General features: G+C 38.1%; 1 protein-coding gene across 1 annotated transcript in view; it reads right to left on the minus strand.

Annotated features, from left to right (window-relative positions):
- sorcs3a (sortilin related VPS10 domain containing receptor 3a) overlaps nt 1-7,115 on the minus strand; it is a 254,741-nt gene extending 247,626 nt beyond the window's left edge. The window contains exon 1 of the mRNA XM_060860184.1: nt 6,371-7,115. Coding sequence (XP_060716167.1) covers nt 6,371-7,009 — 639 coding nt within the window. The 5' untranslated portion in view covers nt 7,010-7,115. The remainder of the gene's footprint in view (nt 1-6,370) is intronic.
- Nucleotides 7,116-14,363: the final 7,248 nt, after the last annotated feature.

Consider the following 14,363-nt stretch of genomic DNA (forward strand, 5'->3'; position numbering starts at 1 on the left):
TGTCCGACAGGCAGAGACGCAATGCGAGTCGCATTCTACCAAGCAAGCACCACGTCTGAACGAACCCACGTTTACCAGAACTCTACTGGTTAGAAAGTACGTATTATTAACGTTACAACCCGAAGTAAAAAGCTGAAGAAACCCTAAACGTTAACGGAAAAGACCCGCGAACCCGAGTGACTGAGGGAGAGACAGAGAGCTGTTCTGTGTGTGATTGTGAGTGAGCAGAGCGAGACACAGCAACACAATACATCTGTATGTGTGTAGGGGAGGGGCGCTGTGACTAGCCTATCACAGAACGCTGACACAATCAGCTACCCAATGATGATTTTCATTCAATCCGAGCACAGATATTGACTCGTATTACTCGTATAATACTCGTACTCGGCAGAAGTGCTTTATCCGTACCGGATACTCGTTTCAGCCGAGTATCCGGCTCATCTCTAATAATTAGTAATTATTATTATTATTTTTTTATAATCGTCACTGAGCAAAGACTTTTACTTGAAAAAAACCTGTGTTTAACGAGACAAACCTGAGGCTGCTTACATTGCTTTGAATGTTAAACATACATTTTTGTCTCCTCCTGATCCCGACACCCTAAAACAGTTTCCCTAAAATCCACAGCTAATATGTATGTTGTTACTCAAATGTCTGCATTGTCCCTACATTTACACTGAGACTTGAATAGCTTCAAAGAAAGCCCTGAGGTGCATGACCCTGTGAATCAAGTGTGACTCACGTCGCTGTGAAGTGAATCTGCATTAAGGTCCATTTAGGTGTGCCAGTGCACCAGCTAACCTTTCATGCAAATCAGCTGTTTTGATTTTCTCAGCAAATGTGTGACATCAACCATAGCACAGTCTGTGCATCGAAAAAAAACAAAAATAAGAAGTAAAACTGCCTGAATAGGAATATGAAATTTCTAAGCTTCTCTGGCTGTGCTATTCTTTCCAGTTTTCTGGCATGCCCTCCAGTGAGTTCTAAACTAACTAAAGAGTGTACATAAGACCAGCCCTCTGCGTTAATGACACAGAACAGGAGCGAGGTAATGGCTGTCACTTCACGTCCGTCAGAACGACTGAGGCTGAAATATTGCTCATAAGCTGTCAAGACCACGGGATGCCAGAGGGCTTTAGTAAGTCGTAGTCCACACAAGTAACAGCAAAGGTAGTGAAGGAGAAGACAAGAAAGCAGACGAAGTGACAGCAATAGAAAATAGCTGGAGCTCAGAAAGGGCAAATGATACAAAGCAAAGTCCAGAGCCAAGTTGACAAGAGAACAAATGAGGAGCAAACACAGTGGGCATATTGCTCTAGAGAATGAATCCTAGTGAAATGAACAGTGCTATGTAGTTCTGAAAAAGACATGGACGAATAAAAATCAGTCAGGCTTTGGCCAGCAAAGGGCTTTCATAATAGATGTTCCAAGGGCCCCAGATATTGGAAATTTACTAGCAGGAAATAAACAATCAAGCATTAAGCTATCTCAAATGTGCCATGCAGCATGCTGCAAAATGAAGTTCTAAAGACGAGATTAATCTCCACAGAATCAGGATGCAGTGGTCATTTACAGCAGATCTCTGACTCTAAGGGCTTATGGTTGGATAAGAGGATAATAACAAATTAGGGAGTGTGCTTGAAGACTAAGCCACTGGAAGGAGTAGCAACATTAACAGGTGAAAAAATACTTAAATGAGGGCGATGTATTTCATATCATTTCACACTTCTGCTTTTAAGTCTACAACAATCAGCAGGGGTGGCTATTAATGGGCTGGCAAAGATAAGCTTTCACATCTTTCATACATATAAAGACACTAAGTAGCACAATAGAAAAGCCTTTATTGTCTGGAGATCTTGAGATCAAATCCTGAAGTTGCCACAGCTACCATCTCACCCAGGAACGATAGAGAAAACGATATTGTACTCTTTCTCTCCACCGTTAGCCACAGTGACACTAGCCAGTCATCGGCATCTTTGAGCATGTGCCAACCATCACCTCCCTGACTGATACGTGGAAATGGGCCAAGACTAAATTAGGGAGGCAATTAATGACAAAATCTGAGATACAAAAAAGACATCAATACTAGCTTTCACATTTGCTATCCGATTGTTTGTTGTTGAAAATATGGATTTGAACCTGATAAAGAACCTGAGTCTCATTTCCTTCTAGCTCATACTATAGGTTCATGCAGCCAATCAAAGAAAGCTGTGTCAGTAATTCTTAATAACCTCTTAATTCTTAATTAGCTCAGCACAAAATAAATGTAAATAAATAAGTTCTATAATAATAATAATAATAATAATAATAATAATAATAATAATAACAATAATAATAATAATAATAATAATAATAATAATAACGTACAAATGCAGATTCCTGTCAGCTTTTAAGTTTGTGTAATAGCTGGCCCAACTTCATGCTTATTATGCGATCAATAAAACCTTGGGTTATAATTAATTGCTCAGGTTCATTGTTGAGCTATTTTTATTAGACTTCTCATATATTATCACAAGCAGCTGTCAGTTTATTCTTTCAATCTGGTAGTGAGTTTCTCAAATGTGCCTAGATCTGCTACAATTGCGAAGTTGTAAAATGGTATCAGAGAAATATTCCAGAAATTATCCTATCAACGATTTAATATTTAAGCATGCTGAGAATAACAGACTCAGGAAAACTGTTGACTGTTATGATATGTATTTCTGAAATTGAAATAGTGTGTTCCATTAACACATGAATACTGACAGATCAAGCCCAGGGAGCAGAGGACTGAGATTAGCACAGAGATAAAACCAAATCAAGACTAAGATTTGTGCCTAAAATTGATTTTTGCTATTTCAATAAAAGCCAAGGCAAAGTCGGGCATCATCATCTCCAAAGACTAAAGATCTAAATCCTGACTAAAGCTATTTTAATACAGAAACCTTAAAAACCAATATTCTTCTCAACCAAAGCGAATCATGATAACAGCTTCATTACATAATGATGGAAACCATGAACACTACAGAAATACAGCACAAGCAGGAAAAAAACTTTGATATAAAACAAACAAACATGTCGAATTTCATCTGCTTTAATAGTGACACTCTGGTGACAGCGGTAGCCAGTGGCAGCTCAGAAAATCAGCCCAAAAACATGCTTTTATTTCTCTTCACTGCTGCAGACTGCTGCTGCTAACTAAATGACATACTGTAGAGTTCACCTGGTATTCATTACACTGGCTGTCATCTTGCCTGGGTACATTTTTCTATGTCATGATGGGATTAGGATTCAAGGAAGGAGGTGGGAGTGTAGCAATGGGTTAATCTAATCACTTTTTTGACTGTAGTCATTATTCTCCAGTGCGCAGTGAATTAATAAGACCATGATGCGTCAGGATTATTTAGCTCAAACACTGAAAAATGAGTAGCCTTTAAATGAGGGGTGGCATAAGGGCTGGGCGGTATGATATAATAGAAATATCTTGATTCATTGCTGGAGGCTATGTAAACATATCATGGATATCATGAAATCTTTATATATCGAGAGTGCTGTGTGTGTGTGTGTGGGGGGGGGGGTGGGGGGGTTGAGTGCATTGTGGCACTCAAGGCACAAGGCAGGAAAAACTCTGGAAGGGTGCCAAATAATCATATAGCACATTCTTATATACATACACACATTCTGAGATGCTAATCAGCCTAAAAGATGTCTACAACCTGGTGTATCCAGATAAAGCTCCCAAAGCACAGGGAAACCGTGCGAACTCTGAGCATACAGGATACAGGAAGGAGATGGAAATTTCAAGCTTCAAAACTCAAGATATCAAGATTACCAACCAAGTACATATTATTAATAATATTTAGATAAAGTTTGTTATCGTATTGCCCACCCCTAGGTGGCAATGAAATACCCAAATGATACAAAACTAGTAGAGAACAAAACGCACACACACATACTTTAAATACATACAGTATGGTATACTGATTATAATGAAATAAAAGAAGTGTAACAGGACACGTTCTTATAAAAAATATTGTTATAGTGCTGAGTTGATGGGGAGATTTTGTTTGCATTTGAATTGGCCAAAATACATTTTCAGCAAAATTGATTTTTTTTTTTTATTTGTGATGTAATTTTTTTTAAACTATTCAAAATAAAATATTTTGTTATTATGTTCTATAAACTCTGTACTCGTGTTTGACTAACGTGAATCGAATACAGCTTAGGCAGGGTGATGTTGACATCACACAAAATGTCTTGGCCCAAATCTGCAGTTATTTAAAAATGATTTTGTGATCGAAATATTGTGAAACCCGAGAGACTGACTGACTTATACACACCAATTTTAAATAGTTCCAATGTATATTCATTAAAGAGTGATAAACTTTAAATATTGTATTTTTTATTTGTTTACAATTTACAATTGCATCCAATGCTATGGAATTATCTCAAGAAACATTTTTTTATACCTTACATTATAACAGCCATAAACTGTTGGCCCTCACCAGTACCTCAGACAAAATAATCAGACAAACAATTTCAGCTTATCATGTTACAGAGAAAGTGCAAAAAAAGCCCAAAAGTGTTGCAGCTTTACTTCTGATTGTTAAAAATCACTGTCACTGAAAATTATTAATATAAACATAAACGGATTAATGGCATTAACTGCAGAAGTCCCTGTGAATTAGTTGTTATTATAAAAAATTCTAACATATTAGGGTTAAAATGAATGCTTTGTTATAAACATTGCTGTCAGGGCATCTGTAATGTTAAATTAATCAGTACTTTTGACTAATCAACACTTCTGACCAATCAGAGTTCCTTCCAATATATCTTAAGAATATTCTCAATATTCCACTCCTGATTCTGGCTTTGTTAAATCCAACATAAATAGTGCCTATAGCCACATCCCAAAAAATGCATGCACTGGACTAGAAATACTATTCCAATATTATCACCCACTTACTCAAAATAAGCTTGATGGAAGAGTTCATTTAAATGTAGGGCCTGTCGAAGTGATGATGCTGATGTTCTACAGATGGAAACATCCGTGTGCACATTTTGTATAAATATGTCAGGCATGCTGACATAAAAATGCTGCTTTTATGTACATATGGAATGAATGTGAGATGATTAGAGGTTTCAGTGGAGTCTACTAGCGATATCGTTTTAATCCAAGCTTTGGAGAAAATGATTTTGCAACTGGCTGTTAAAGGCATCATCATTAGGAGGACACTTGGGGGCCCTGCAACAGACACTATTTACTGCTATTTAAAAAAATAAAACTGGAAGCTATATTAACACCAACAACAAATGTGGAAATACAGAACTACCACCACCATGTTTTTTTTTTTGTTGATTTTTTTGAAGAACAAACTGTCCAACGTTTACCATGAGGGAACCTCCAGAATACACAAGTTCTCTGAGGATTTATCTGTAATAGGGATAGATGTCAGAGGTAAATAGTAACTTATTTAAACTTTTTTTATTATTATTATTATTCTGTGTCTATACTTCTGCAAAGCTCCTTTGAGACAATGTTAATTGTTAAATGTTATATACAAATTAATTAAACTGAATTGAATTCTGAACATTTTATATAAATAAGAAAGAAGGAAAAGGAAGCTCTCTCTCTTTTCTCTCTCTCTTTCTCTGTGCATGTTTGTGTGTGTGTGTGTGTGTGTGTGTGTGTGTGTGTGTGTGTGTGTGTGTGTGTGTGTGGCCATTCTTGTTTAGCTCTCCATACCACCTTTCGGATCTTCACAGCAAGTACAATTCTCCTCATCTGTATATGTATCATATATTTCATATATATATCATATACATATTTCATATATATATATAGCCTTGACCAACCAGATCCATATCGAGCTTTGAAACAATTGGGCTGAAAGATTGCTGAATTATTCATGGATCACACCATGAAATTAAAATGCTTACACCACGAAGCACCAGCCACCATCACATACATCAAAAATATGCAAAGGTACAAAATTGGTCTGTTCTGATTATGCCAACCCCTCTATCCCCTCTCTTTCTATTTAATTTTGTGTGTGTGTGTGTGTGTGTGTACGTCTCTAGATGTAGTCTGATCTATATCACTTTGTTCAGGATGATGTCAGAGGTTTCCTGTCCATGTAAGTCATAAAAGTATTTACAGCCCTCTGTTAGTTGACAAGCGCGCACACACAAGTGACTGAAGGAGCAACACCACGCACCTGCTGCAGAAGTCTGAGGAACTCACAGAGTATGAAGGTACCCACACTTCAAAGGAGTTAGGGGTTCTATAAAGGGTTTCTACTTGGAATGCTTTTCAGGGAAGAATGAAGGTTTCCAGCAACCTAAATGCTCAACCTCAAAAACACAAAATGAACGGACGCATCAGACTCACGCTGCTGTTTTGTCCGGTCCAGTAAACCACAGCGTGGTTGTGAGCGGAGTCTCCAGCCAGGGCGAAAGTGCTACTGCTCACTTTGGGTTCCTCCGATCTGGAGGTGGTCACTTTTCCCTCATCGCGGTTGCGTCGCAGTTTCTGTCCATCCACAAACAGCATCGCATCCGTGGACTCTGCGGAATCTCCGCCTCGCGTGCTTGCGCCAAATTCATCCAGTTGCGCCACGCTCCTTTTACCCCTCAGTAACGCACTGTCTTTTTTACCTACTTTATCAAATCCCAGCTTTCCCTGTGCAGTTTGCTCAGGAGGCGTTTTTGCACTGTAGACCGTTCCGGTTGAGCGCGCTGCCACTTCCACTTCTATCGACTTTGGTGCGCCGTTCGCGCTCGCGTCTTTTCCCAACTCATGAACTCCTTCCAGAACCGGTTGCAATCTCGTGCTTGCGAAACTGACAAGTGATTTCCCAGCAGCCGTGGGAATGATAGTGCGTGGATTGTTTTGGACGTCCCCAGTTTTTACAAGCACTGGAAACGGGCACAAGGCGCAAGTTACCTCCGCTTTGGTAACGGCGCAAAAACGCAAAGAGCAAAAAAGCCAAGTACACAGAGTCAAGAACATGCCAGGATACGAGTCCATGGTGAAAGCAGTGCCTGGGATACCGAATTTCGTGGCTTGAGATCCGTTTGGAGCGTGGATGCTCAGCGCGCGCTCCCTCCCGGTTTTTTAGGCAAGTGCTCTTCAGCTAAACTGTTCACGTTCGGATATCTGATGAAGTAAAGGCAGCACAGAGAGGAGGAGCTGAACACTGGCCAAGAGAGAGAGAGAGAGAGAGGGCGAGAGAGAGAGAGAGTGTGTGTGTGTGTGTGTGTGTGTGTGTGTGTGAGAGAGAGAGAGAGAGAGAGAGAGACAGAGAGATGCGCGTTATACTTCTTTTTCTAATTTGTTTTTTTTTGTTGTTGTTGTTGTTGTTGTTGTTTTTTCCCTTTTTCCACGTTTTTCCACGTTCAAGCTTTCTTTATTATAAAGGTTAAGCATCATTATGTCAGCCAACATTAAGGTGTTTGTCATATACATTAACATAAATTAACATACGCCGACATTAATGTGTTTGTTCAGTGCATGTCGTCATGCATCCTAAACTCGCCAAGATAAACCATCTGTTGTTTGGCATTAAAAACTCGGTCAAATAGCACAAACAGTGGTAGAAGGGGAAAAAGGAAAATAGGAGAAAAAGGAAGATAAGATAAGGAAATGCGTAGTTTTCTCACGTGCATGTGAGCTGTCGCGACATTTTAACCTTGTGTCTAGTGCAAAGTAGAGATGACGCCCAGGTCAGTCCTGAGTAGGGTGTGTGTGTGTGTGTGCGTGTGTGCGTGCGCTTGTGCGTGTGCTTGTGTGCGTGCGCGCGCGAGAGAGATAAAATACTAGAAAAGACACCAAAATGCCATCACAGTGGCATGTCCAGGTTTTAGACATGCACACTAAGGGGTAGCATCAAATCATGACTAGAAGTTTTTATATTTTTAGCCGACTAGGACCCATTTAACTGATCGGAGAAAAACTGAAGGACTCATTATATAGATGTTTACAAAAATCTAGTGTTTTTTATATATTTTTTTCTTAAGCAGACTTTCCATTTAATATTTTCCAATTAATATTTCTGCGCAAAAATATATTGACTTTCTGACCAGCAAAAGATTTTTATTTTTATTATTATTATTATTATTATTATTATTATTATTATTATTATTATTATTATTATTATTCTTTTTGTAATAGGGCATGGTGGCTTAGTGGTTCATCCCTTTGGGGTTCAGGGATTCACCTTCACCCTGTGTGTGGAGATTGCATGTTCACCCTGGGGGTTTCCTCTGGGCACTCAGGTTTCCTCTCCTAGTCCTGACATGCATTGTAGTCTGATTGGCATTTCCACATTTCTGTAGCATGTGAATGGTTGTGTGTGTGTGTGTGTGTGTGTTTATTTGTTTTAAATAAATAACCAGGTTTCTTTGTCTTCAATGTGCTGCTATTGCTTTAAGCCACTGGAGTAGTTAAATTTCACTGGTGTCATTTGCACACTGTTACACCAGTGACAAATTTAAATTAAATATTTATTTTCTCCAAGACGCCGTCAACAGCATCTCAAAGCACACATCATTAATTATATCAGCATCTAGAAATTAATCTATTACATCCTAATTTTTCCCAGTAAAACTTTTGCAGGAAGATTGAAAGGTGTGACATTGATGTCTAAATGAGCTGCCACAACAAAAGACTGAATAGCTTACAGAATGTGCAGGGAAACTGGTACTGGTTGCAGAATGTGTCTGCTTGTTCACATAAATGGAGCTTTAAAATAGTGATACATACATAACTAATGCAGATAGGGACAAAAGTCCTTTCCAAACATAGACCTCCATTTTCATAGACCTCATATGTAAAATGAATAAAGAATACTGATTAAATATCTGCAACAGCCAGTGAAGCTATATATGCTGTATCAATGTGTTATGTGGTGTTTACGACAAAAAAAGTTCAGGGAACAATTTTGTTCCTATATTCTGAATGACTTATTTATACAAATTAACCAATGTAACAAAACAAAAATCACATTTTGTGACTCCATTTTGAGAACGATGGACATATAAGGAAAAGCAACATTTGAAAAATATCTCATTTATAATTTTAGTACAGAAAAATGAGCCAGTGCTGGTCTACACTTATTATTCATTCATTCATTCATTTTCTACCGCTTATCCGAACTACCTCGGGTCACGGGGAGCCGATGACACCACTTCTTTACATTTCTTCTACTACCATTACTAAAGAATTCAATATATCCCCCCGACAGGACATCCTAAATTTATACAATTCACTCTCACTCTGTAAGGACTCTGCCCGGACTCTGGCCACGTGCATCTGTTTATGTTTCTCGTCACGTGTCTGCCCCGCCTTCGTCTGCTCCTTCCTGTCATCACACCTGATCCTTATTGTGTCATTGTCCTTTTTGTATTTAACTGTGCTGCGTTGCCTTGTGCAGCGCGGCATCTACTGTGGTCTTAGTCCTGTTTAGTCCCGTCTCGAGTCTGTGTTCCTGTTTTGTGTTCTGTCATTAAACCCTGTTTATTTATGCTATCCTGCGTTTGGGTCCGCTTTGTTCCGTGTTCATGACACACTCACTCACTCATTTTCTACTGCTTATCCGAACTACCTCGGGTCACGGGGAGCCTGTGCCTATCTCAGGCGTCGTCGGGCATCAAGGCAGGATACACCCTGGATGGAGTGCCAACCCATCTCAGGGCACACACACACACTCATTACACTTATTATTATTTTTTACAATTTTTTTTAATTTATGGCATTATGGCTCTTATCCAAATCAACTTACATTTTATGTCATTTTATACAACTGAGCAATTGATAACTAAGGGCCGTGCTCAGGGGCCCAGCAGTGGCAGCTTTGTGGACCTGGGATTTGAATTAAAACCTTCAATCAGTAGTCCAACACCTTAACAACTAGGCTACCACATACCACGTTCAACTGGCAAACAGAAAGGCCACTTGAATGACTGTGATGAACTCACCTAAATGAATCTGCTAGAACACACCCACAGCTCAGCCTTGATGAACTTTCCAAATTTGAGCTTATATCTATAGCCACATTTGGCCAAAACTGAAATGCAGCATGAGCATTCACTTCAGATTCCAACTGTTGTAAAAGCTTTCAATTTGGCAGCATAGACTCTATTTGGCAACCAATACATTTGTCATTTGTTTTTTTCTGTAACTGCTGCTCATGTTTCATAACTTCAGGTTTGGCCTGAAATATTCTGCTGTATGTAAGATGTATTTGTAGTCACTTCAGGTAGCAGGGTTTAGTGTAGTGTAGAGTTTAGTTTCACCCTTGAGTATGAGGCCACGCTCTTGCATAACCCTTTAACTCTGTATTGTTTCATCAAAATCAAGAAAGCAAAATGGTCCTAAATGACATTAGCCATTTGAGGCATTTTAGCGACGCAGCATTTCAGATCTCTCTCTCTCTCTCTCTCTCTCTCTCTCTCTCTCTCTCTCTCTTTCTTTCTCTCTCTCTCTCTCACTCACACATACAGACACACACTCACACACATTTGCTTTCTCAGCCCCAGAGGAAATTGAAGAGACATATTGATTACCGCAAGAGGCTTAGTATATGATTTATACCTCATTCAAATTAATGGTGAGATAGATTTTTCATGTTGCGCTGCCTGGACACTTCTATTCTTCCTAAACGCCATCATAGGTATCATCCTTTTACCCCGCTGAGATGTGCTATTTCAGTTATGTTAGCAAATGTCTACACTGGACAAGGGAACTTTGTTGAAATTTGAAAAATTGCATTTTAGGTTACTCTCAAAACTCATCTCGACTCACTCACCAATAAACAGATGACATTATGTAGGTGTTATTTATGCTAACTGTGATTAAGCTGCATTCTAAATGACAATAAATCAGTTTCACTTTGTGATTCAAAAATGACCATCGCTCAAGACTAGCAGGGGAAAAAAGCCTCGACAGTTCATTTTTATTATCTTGTTATTGGAATTTGGACAGAGCTGAAGCATTTCTAGACACTGTGACCACTAGCGTCTCTCACATTTCCTCTCAACCCCTGTGTTTCTCAGAGAAAAGCTATTATTTTCTATAGCTAACATTAATTCATGATGGTGAGTAATTTTCTCACAAGCTAAATATAAATTCTCTCAAATGAGACCAAAAATCTATGGCCGATTTTTATTTCATGCCTCAAATAGATGCAGATCTGTGAATAAAGTTAATATTAAGGTGAGAAACATAGCATCATTGCTTTTTCTTTCATTAGGGTTCAAAGGGAAAGGAAAAATTGTGGAATTCATAAGAATCGATTCAGTAGAATCAGTCTGGTAACTTTGTTAACTTAATAAGTTCTTCTATATTTATTACATTTATATTTACATTTACATGAAAAGTGACAAAGGTGAAAGCTTAGCTTGTTTGTGTCTGTGTCGATCTGGATTTTATCCAGAAGTGGGCATAGCCTACACCGGGGTGGTTGTTTTTGTTGTTTGCTATGCCCCCAGAAACACTGGAAACCATGCATCTTCATACTTTTCTTTTTCTTCTATTCTTGTGTTAAAATGGCCTGTGTAGGTATGAGAGATTATAACAAGGAGTCACCTGAATAATCGTATCCTTTTTTTTTTGCATGTTAGAAGTTTGCTTTTTACGAACACGAAACACATTCATGACACTTTGAGAAAGGTAGCAGAATCACTATTGAAGCACTATACCTAGTGACTCATATCGGTGACATTTTACCACTATAATTCGAGGACTTTTATCTCTCGAGTGGCGGAAAAGAAAAGCGATCACCTTATCATCCGGAATCCTCACTATGCCACATCCGTCCTTGTCTGTGAGTCCCAGATGTGAGACGTGAGCACTTCTCTCAATCACAGCCACACAAGCCAATCATGGGTGACTGTAAGCTCTGGCATGTTGAAATGGGTGGATCGTGCTTTCCTGTGTGTGTTACGTCACTCCCTGACATTGCAATTTTTTTCAAACAACTTGAAGTAAGCATGTGAAACCTCCTCTTTGGTAAATAGCTGATCTGTAACAAGCTGTGACTAAATTGGGGGTAAAACTAATGATAATTTTTAAGCATTCAGATCTTAAATTTTGTGAACTTTTTAATTAAGTAATGATGCTAATATAGTGACAGTTCTGATTAATAAGTGTTGGATGTGCTGTTATAGGAAAATAACCTGTTTTGTGAAGGTTACAGGACCACATCACTTTTTATTTTTCTATAACTCCTTACCACGTCATGCTTTATTTCTTACTTGATCACTGAACCGTGCATTAAAACAGATACTCTCATGCTGCTAATGGCATACACATCCCTACATCCCTCTTTCTTTGTGCTTGTCTTTATGGATGTAGAAAGCTTCCTGTGTTGGAACGGAATGAAGCATGCTGTTTTTTTTAAACTTCTAACTTTTTAATGGCCTCACTCTTTATTGATTTTGTCCAAGGTTAAATGAAGATGACAAATGCAGGGTTCTGTCTCAGTGATTCAGCCTCTTTGGGTAAAGACGAACCAAACTGAAGATCCTGGTGTGAACAAAGTGTGTGCTACTCTTTGTAAAATTTCAGAGTCAGCATCAACACAATTATATCACAGAAAATGGCCCGGGATTTTTATTACCTACATACCGTGATTAATAGACAACTATGAAGGTTTCTACCTGTAATAAGAGCATCAAGGTTATCAGGTTTTAACAGAGAAGCTATATTCAGAAATAAATGTATCCATGTAGCTCTTAAGAACGATGAAGAGCCGGAAAATCGTTAGATCATGCCCTTTTATTGTGTTGGTATATTGGCTGGCTTTTTTCAGGTTTTCAATAAGAACACTTTATTGGTTTTAAATACAGCTCAGTCCTACTGAGTAGTCGAGCTTACATTTAATGTGTGTGAACCTTTATGGTTTTTAGGGTCGTCAATTAGGGTAAAACAGTGTCTTCACAGAGAACATCTTGACATGCATTTAAGAAGCGTTACTGACTACAAAGTTGAAAGAATGTAGAAATCACTTCATTGTGGTTTGTTTGTTTTGAAAAGCTTAAAATGCTATGTATAGAACTGTAAATTGTAATTTTCTGTCAGATAGTCAGGGTCCATGTAAAACCCCATTAGGAAGCTAAGCACCTTTTACTGTAGCACTAACGTAAATGATAAATCTAGAATACTTTAGTTTTTCAGATGTGTCCTTTGTTTAAACCATTGAGGATTTAATGTAAAACCCTAAAATAGGTTGTTTTCTATCTGAGAGGGTTCCAGATAGAAGAACCTTTAAAGGTAAAACAGATGTTTTTATTAATGTTTATAACATTATTATTATTATTATTATTATTATTATTATTATTATTATTATTATTATTATTATTATTATTTTATTTTTACATTCTCTCTTTCAGTATGTTTAAAATTACAATTAAACCTCATTAACAGCCTTAACTACAGTATGTCTAAGTGTAGAATGCTTAAAAGTTTTTGGTTTGTCTCTGATGGAAACATTTTAGTTGAAAAAAAGTGTTTTATTATTACAAAACTTCATCCTGGAGGAAAAACATAATGGTGCAACCCTTTCTCGGTAGAGTTTGTGTCTCTTGGAAGATTCAAAATACAGCAAATGAAAGTAAGAGTCAGAATAGACAGCCTTTATTGTCACTTATACTGTACCAGAGTATTGTTGAATTCTCCAATCTGATTGGTCAGAAGGACTGTTTCTATAGTAACAGCTAATTCAGAGGGATTTGTATAATCCCTGAAGTCAGCAAATACAGTACAGTGCTTTTCTTTTCTTCACATATCTTAGCTTGTTAGTAAGCTGAGGTCAGAGTACAGGGTCAGCCAGCATACCTGGAGCAGAGGTCTTGGACAAAGACCCAACAGTGGCAGCTTGGTGGCTTGAACTCCCAGCCTTTTGATCTGCAGCTTAGAGCCTGAAGCTCTGACACCTGTAAAAAACCTACTGCAGCATGTTTATATGTTAGAGCCGTAAGGATTCCCTTGGATTCCAATACTTGGGAATTAAGAAATATTCCATTCCATAAGACTGAACACTTTATTTAGTAAAGCGGAAACATTATCCTTGTTTTTGATTTGTTGATTGTGAACATCACCATACTACCTGGGTCAATATTCTGCAATTGAACTAAGCTTTATGAACAAAGTTATCTGATTAAACTGGGAGTTTGTGATGAGAATCATGGGACTATTTTCCCTGGAACATTATATCAGGACAATGAGAGTGATCTCAATCATTCCCAGTGTTATACTTAATGCTAGTTTTTTTTTTTTCCCATGGCAGAAAAGTTATTGGATATTACAGAGCTGACACCTTTCACCAATGTTAAATAAACCTTATCGAACAATGTCCTTACAGAAAATCTCCGAAGTAATGATT

Source organism: Tachysurus vachellii, chromosome 24, assembly GCF_030014155.1.
Source record: "Tachysurus vachellii isolate PV-2020 chromosome 24, HZAU_Pvac_v1, whole genome shotgun sequence".
Classification (NCBI taxonomy): Eukaryota; Metazoa; Chordata; class Actinopteri; order Siluriformes; family Bagridae; genus Tachysurus; species Tachysurus vachellii.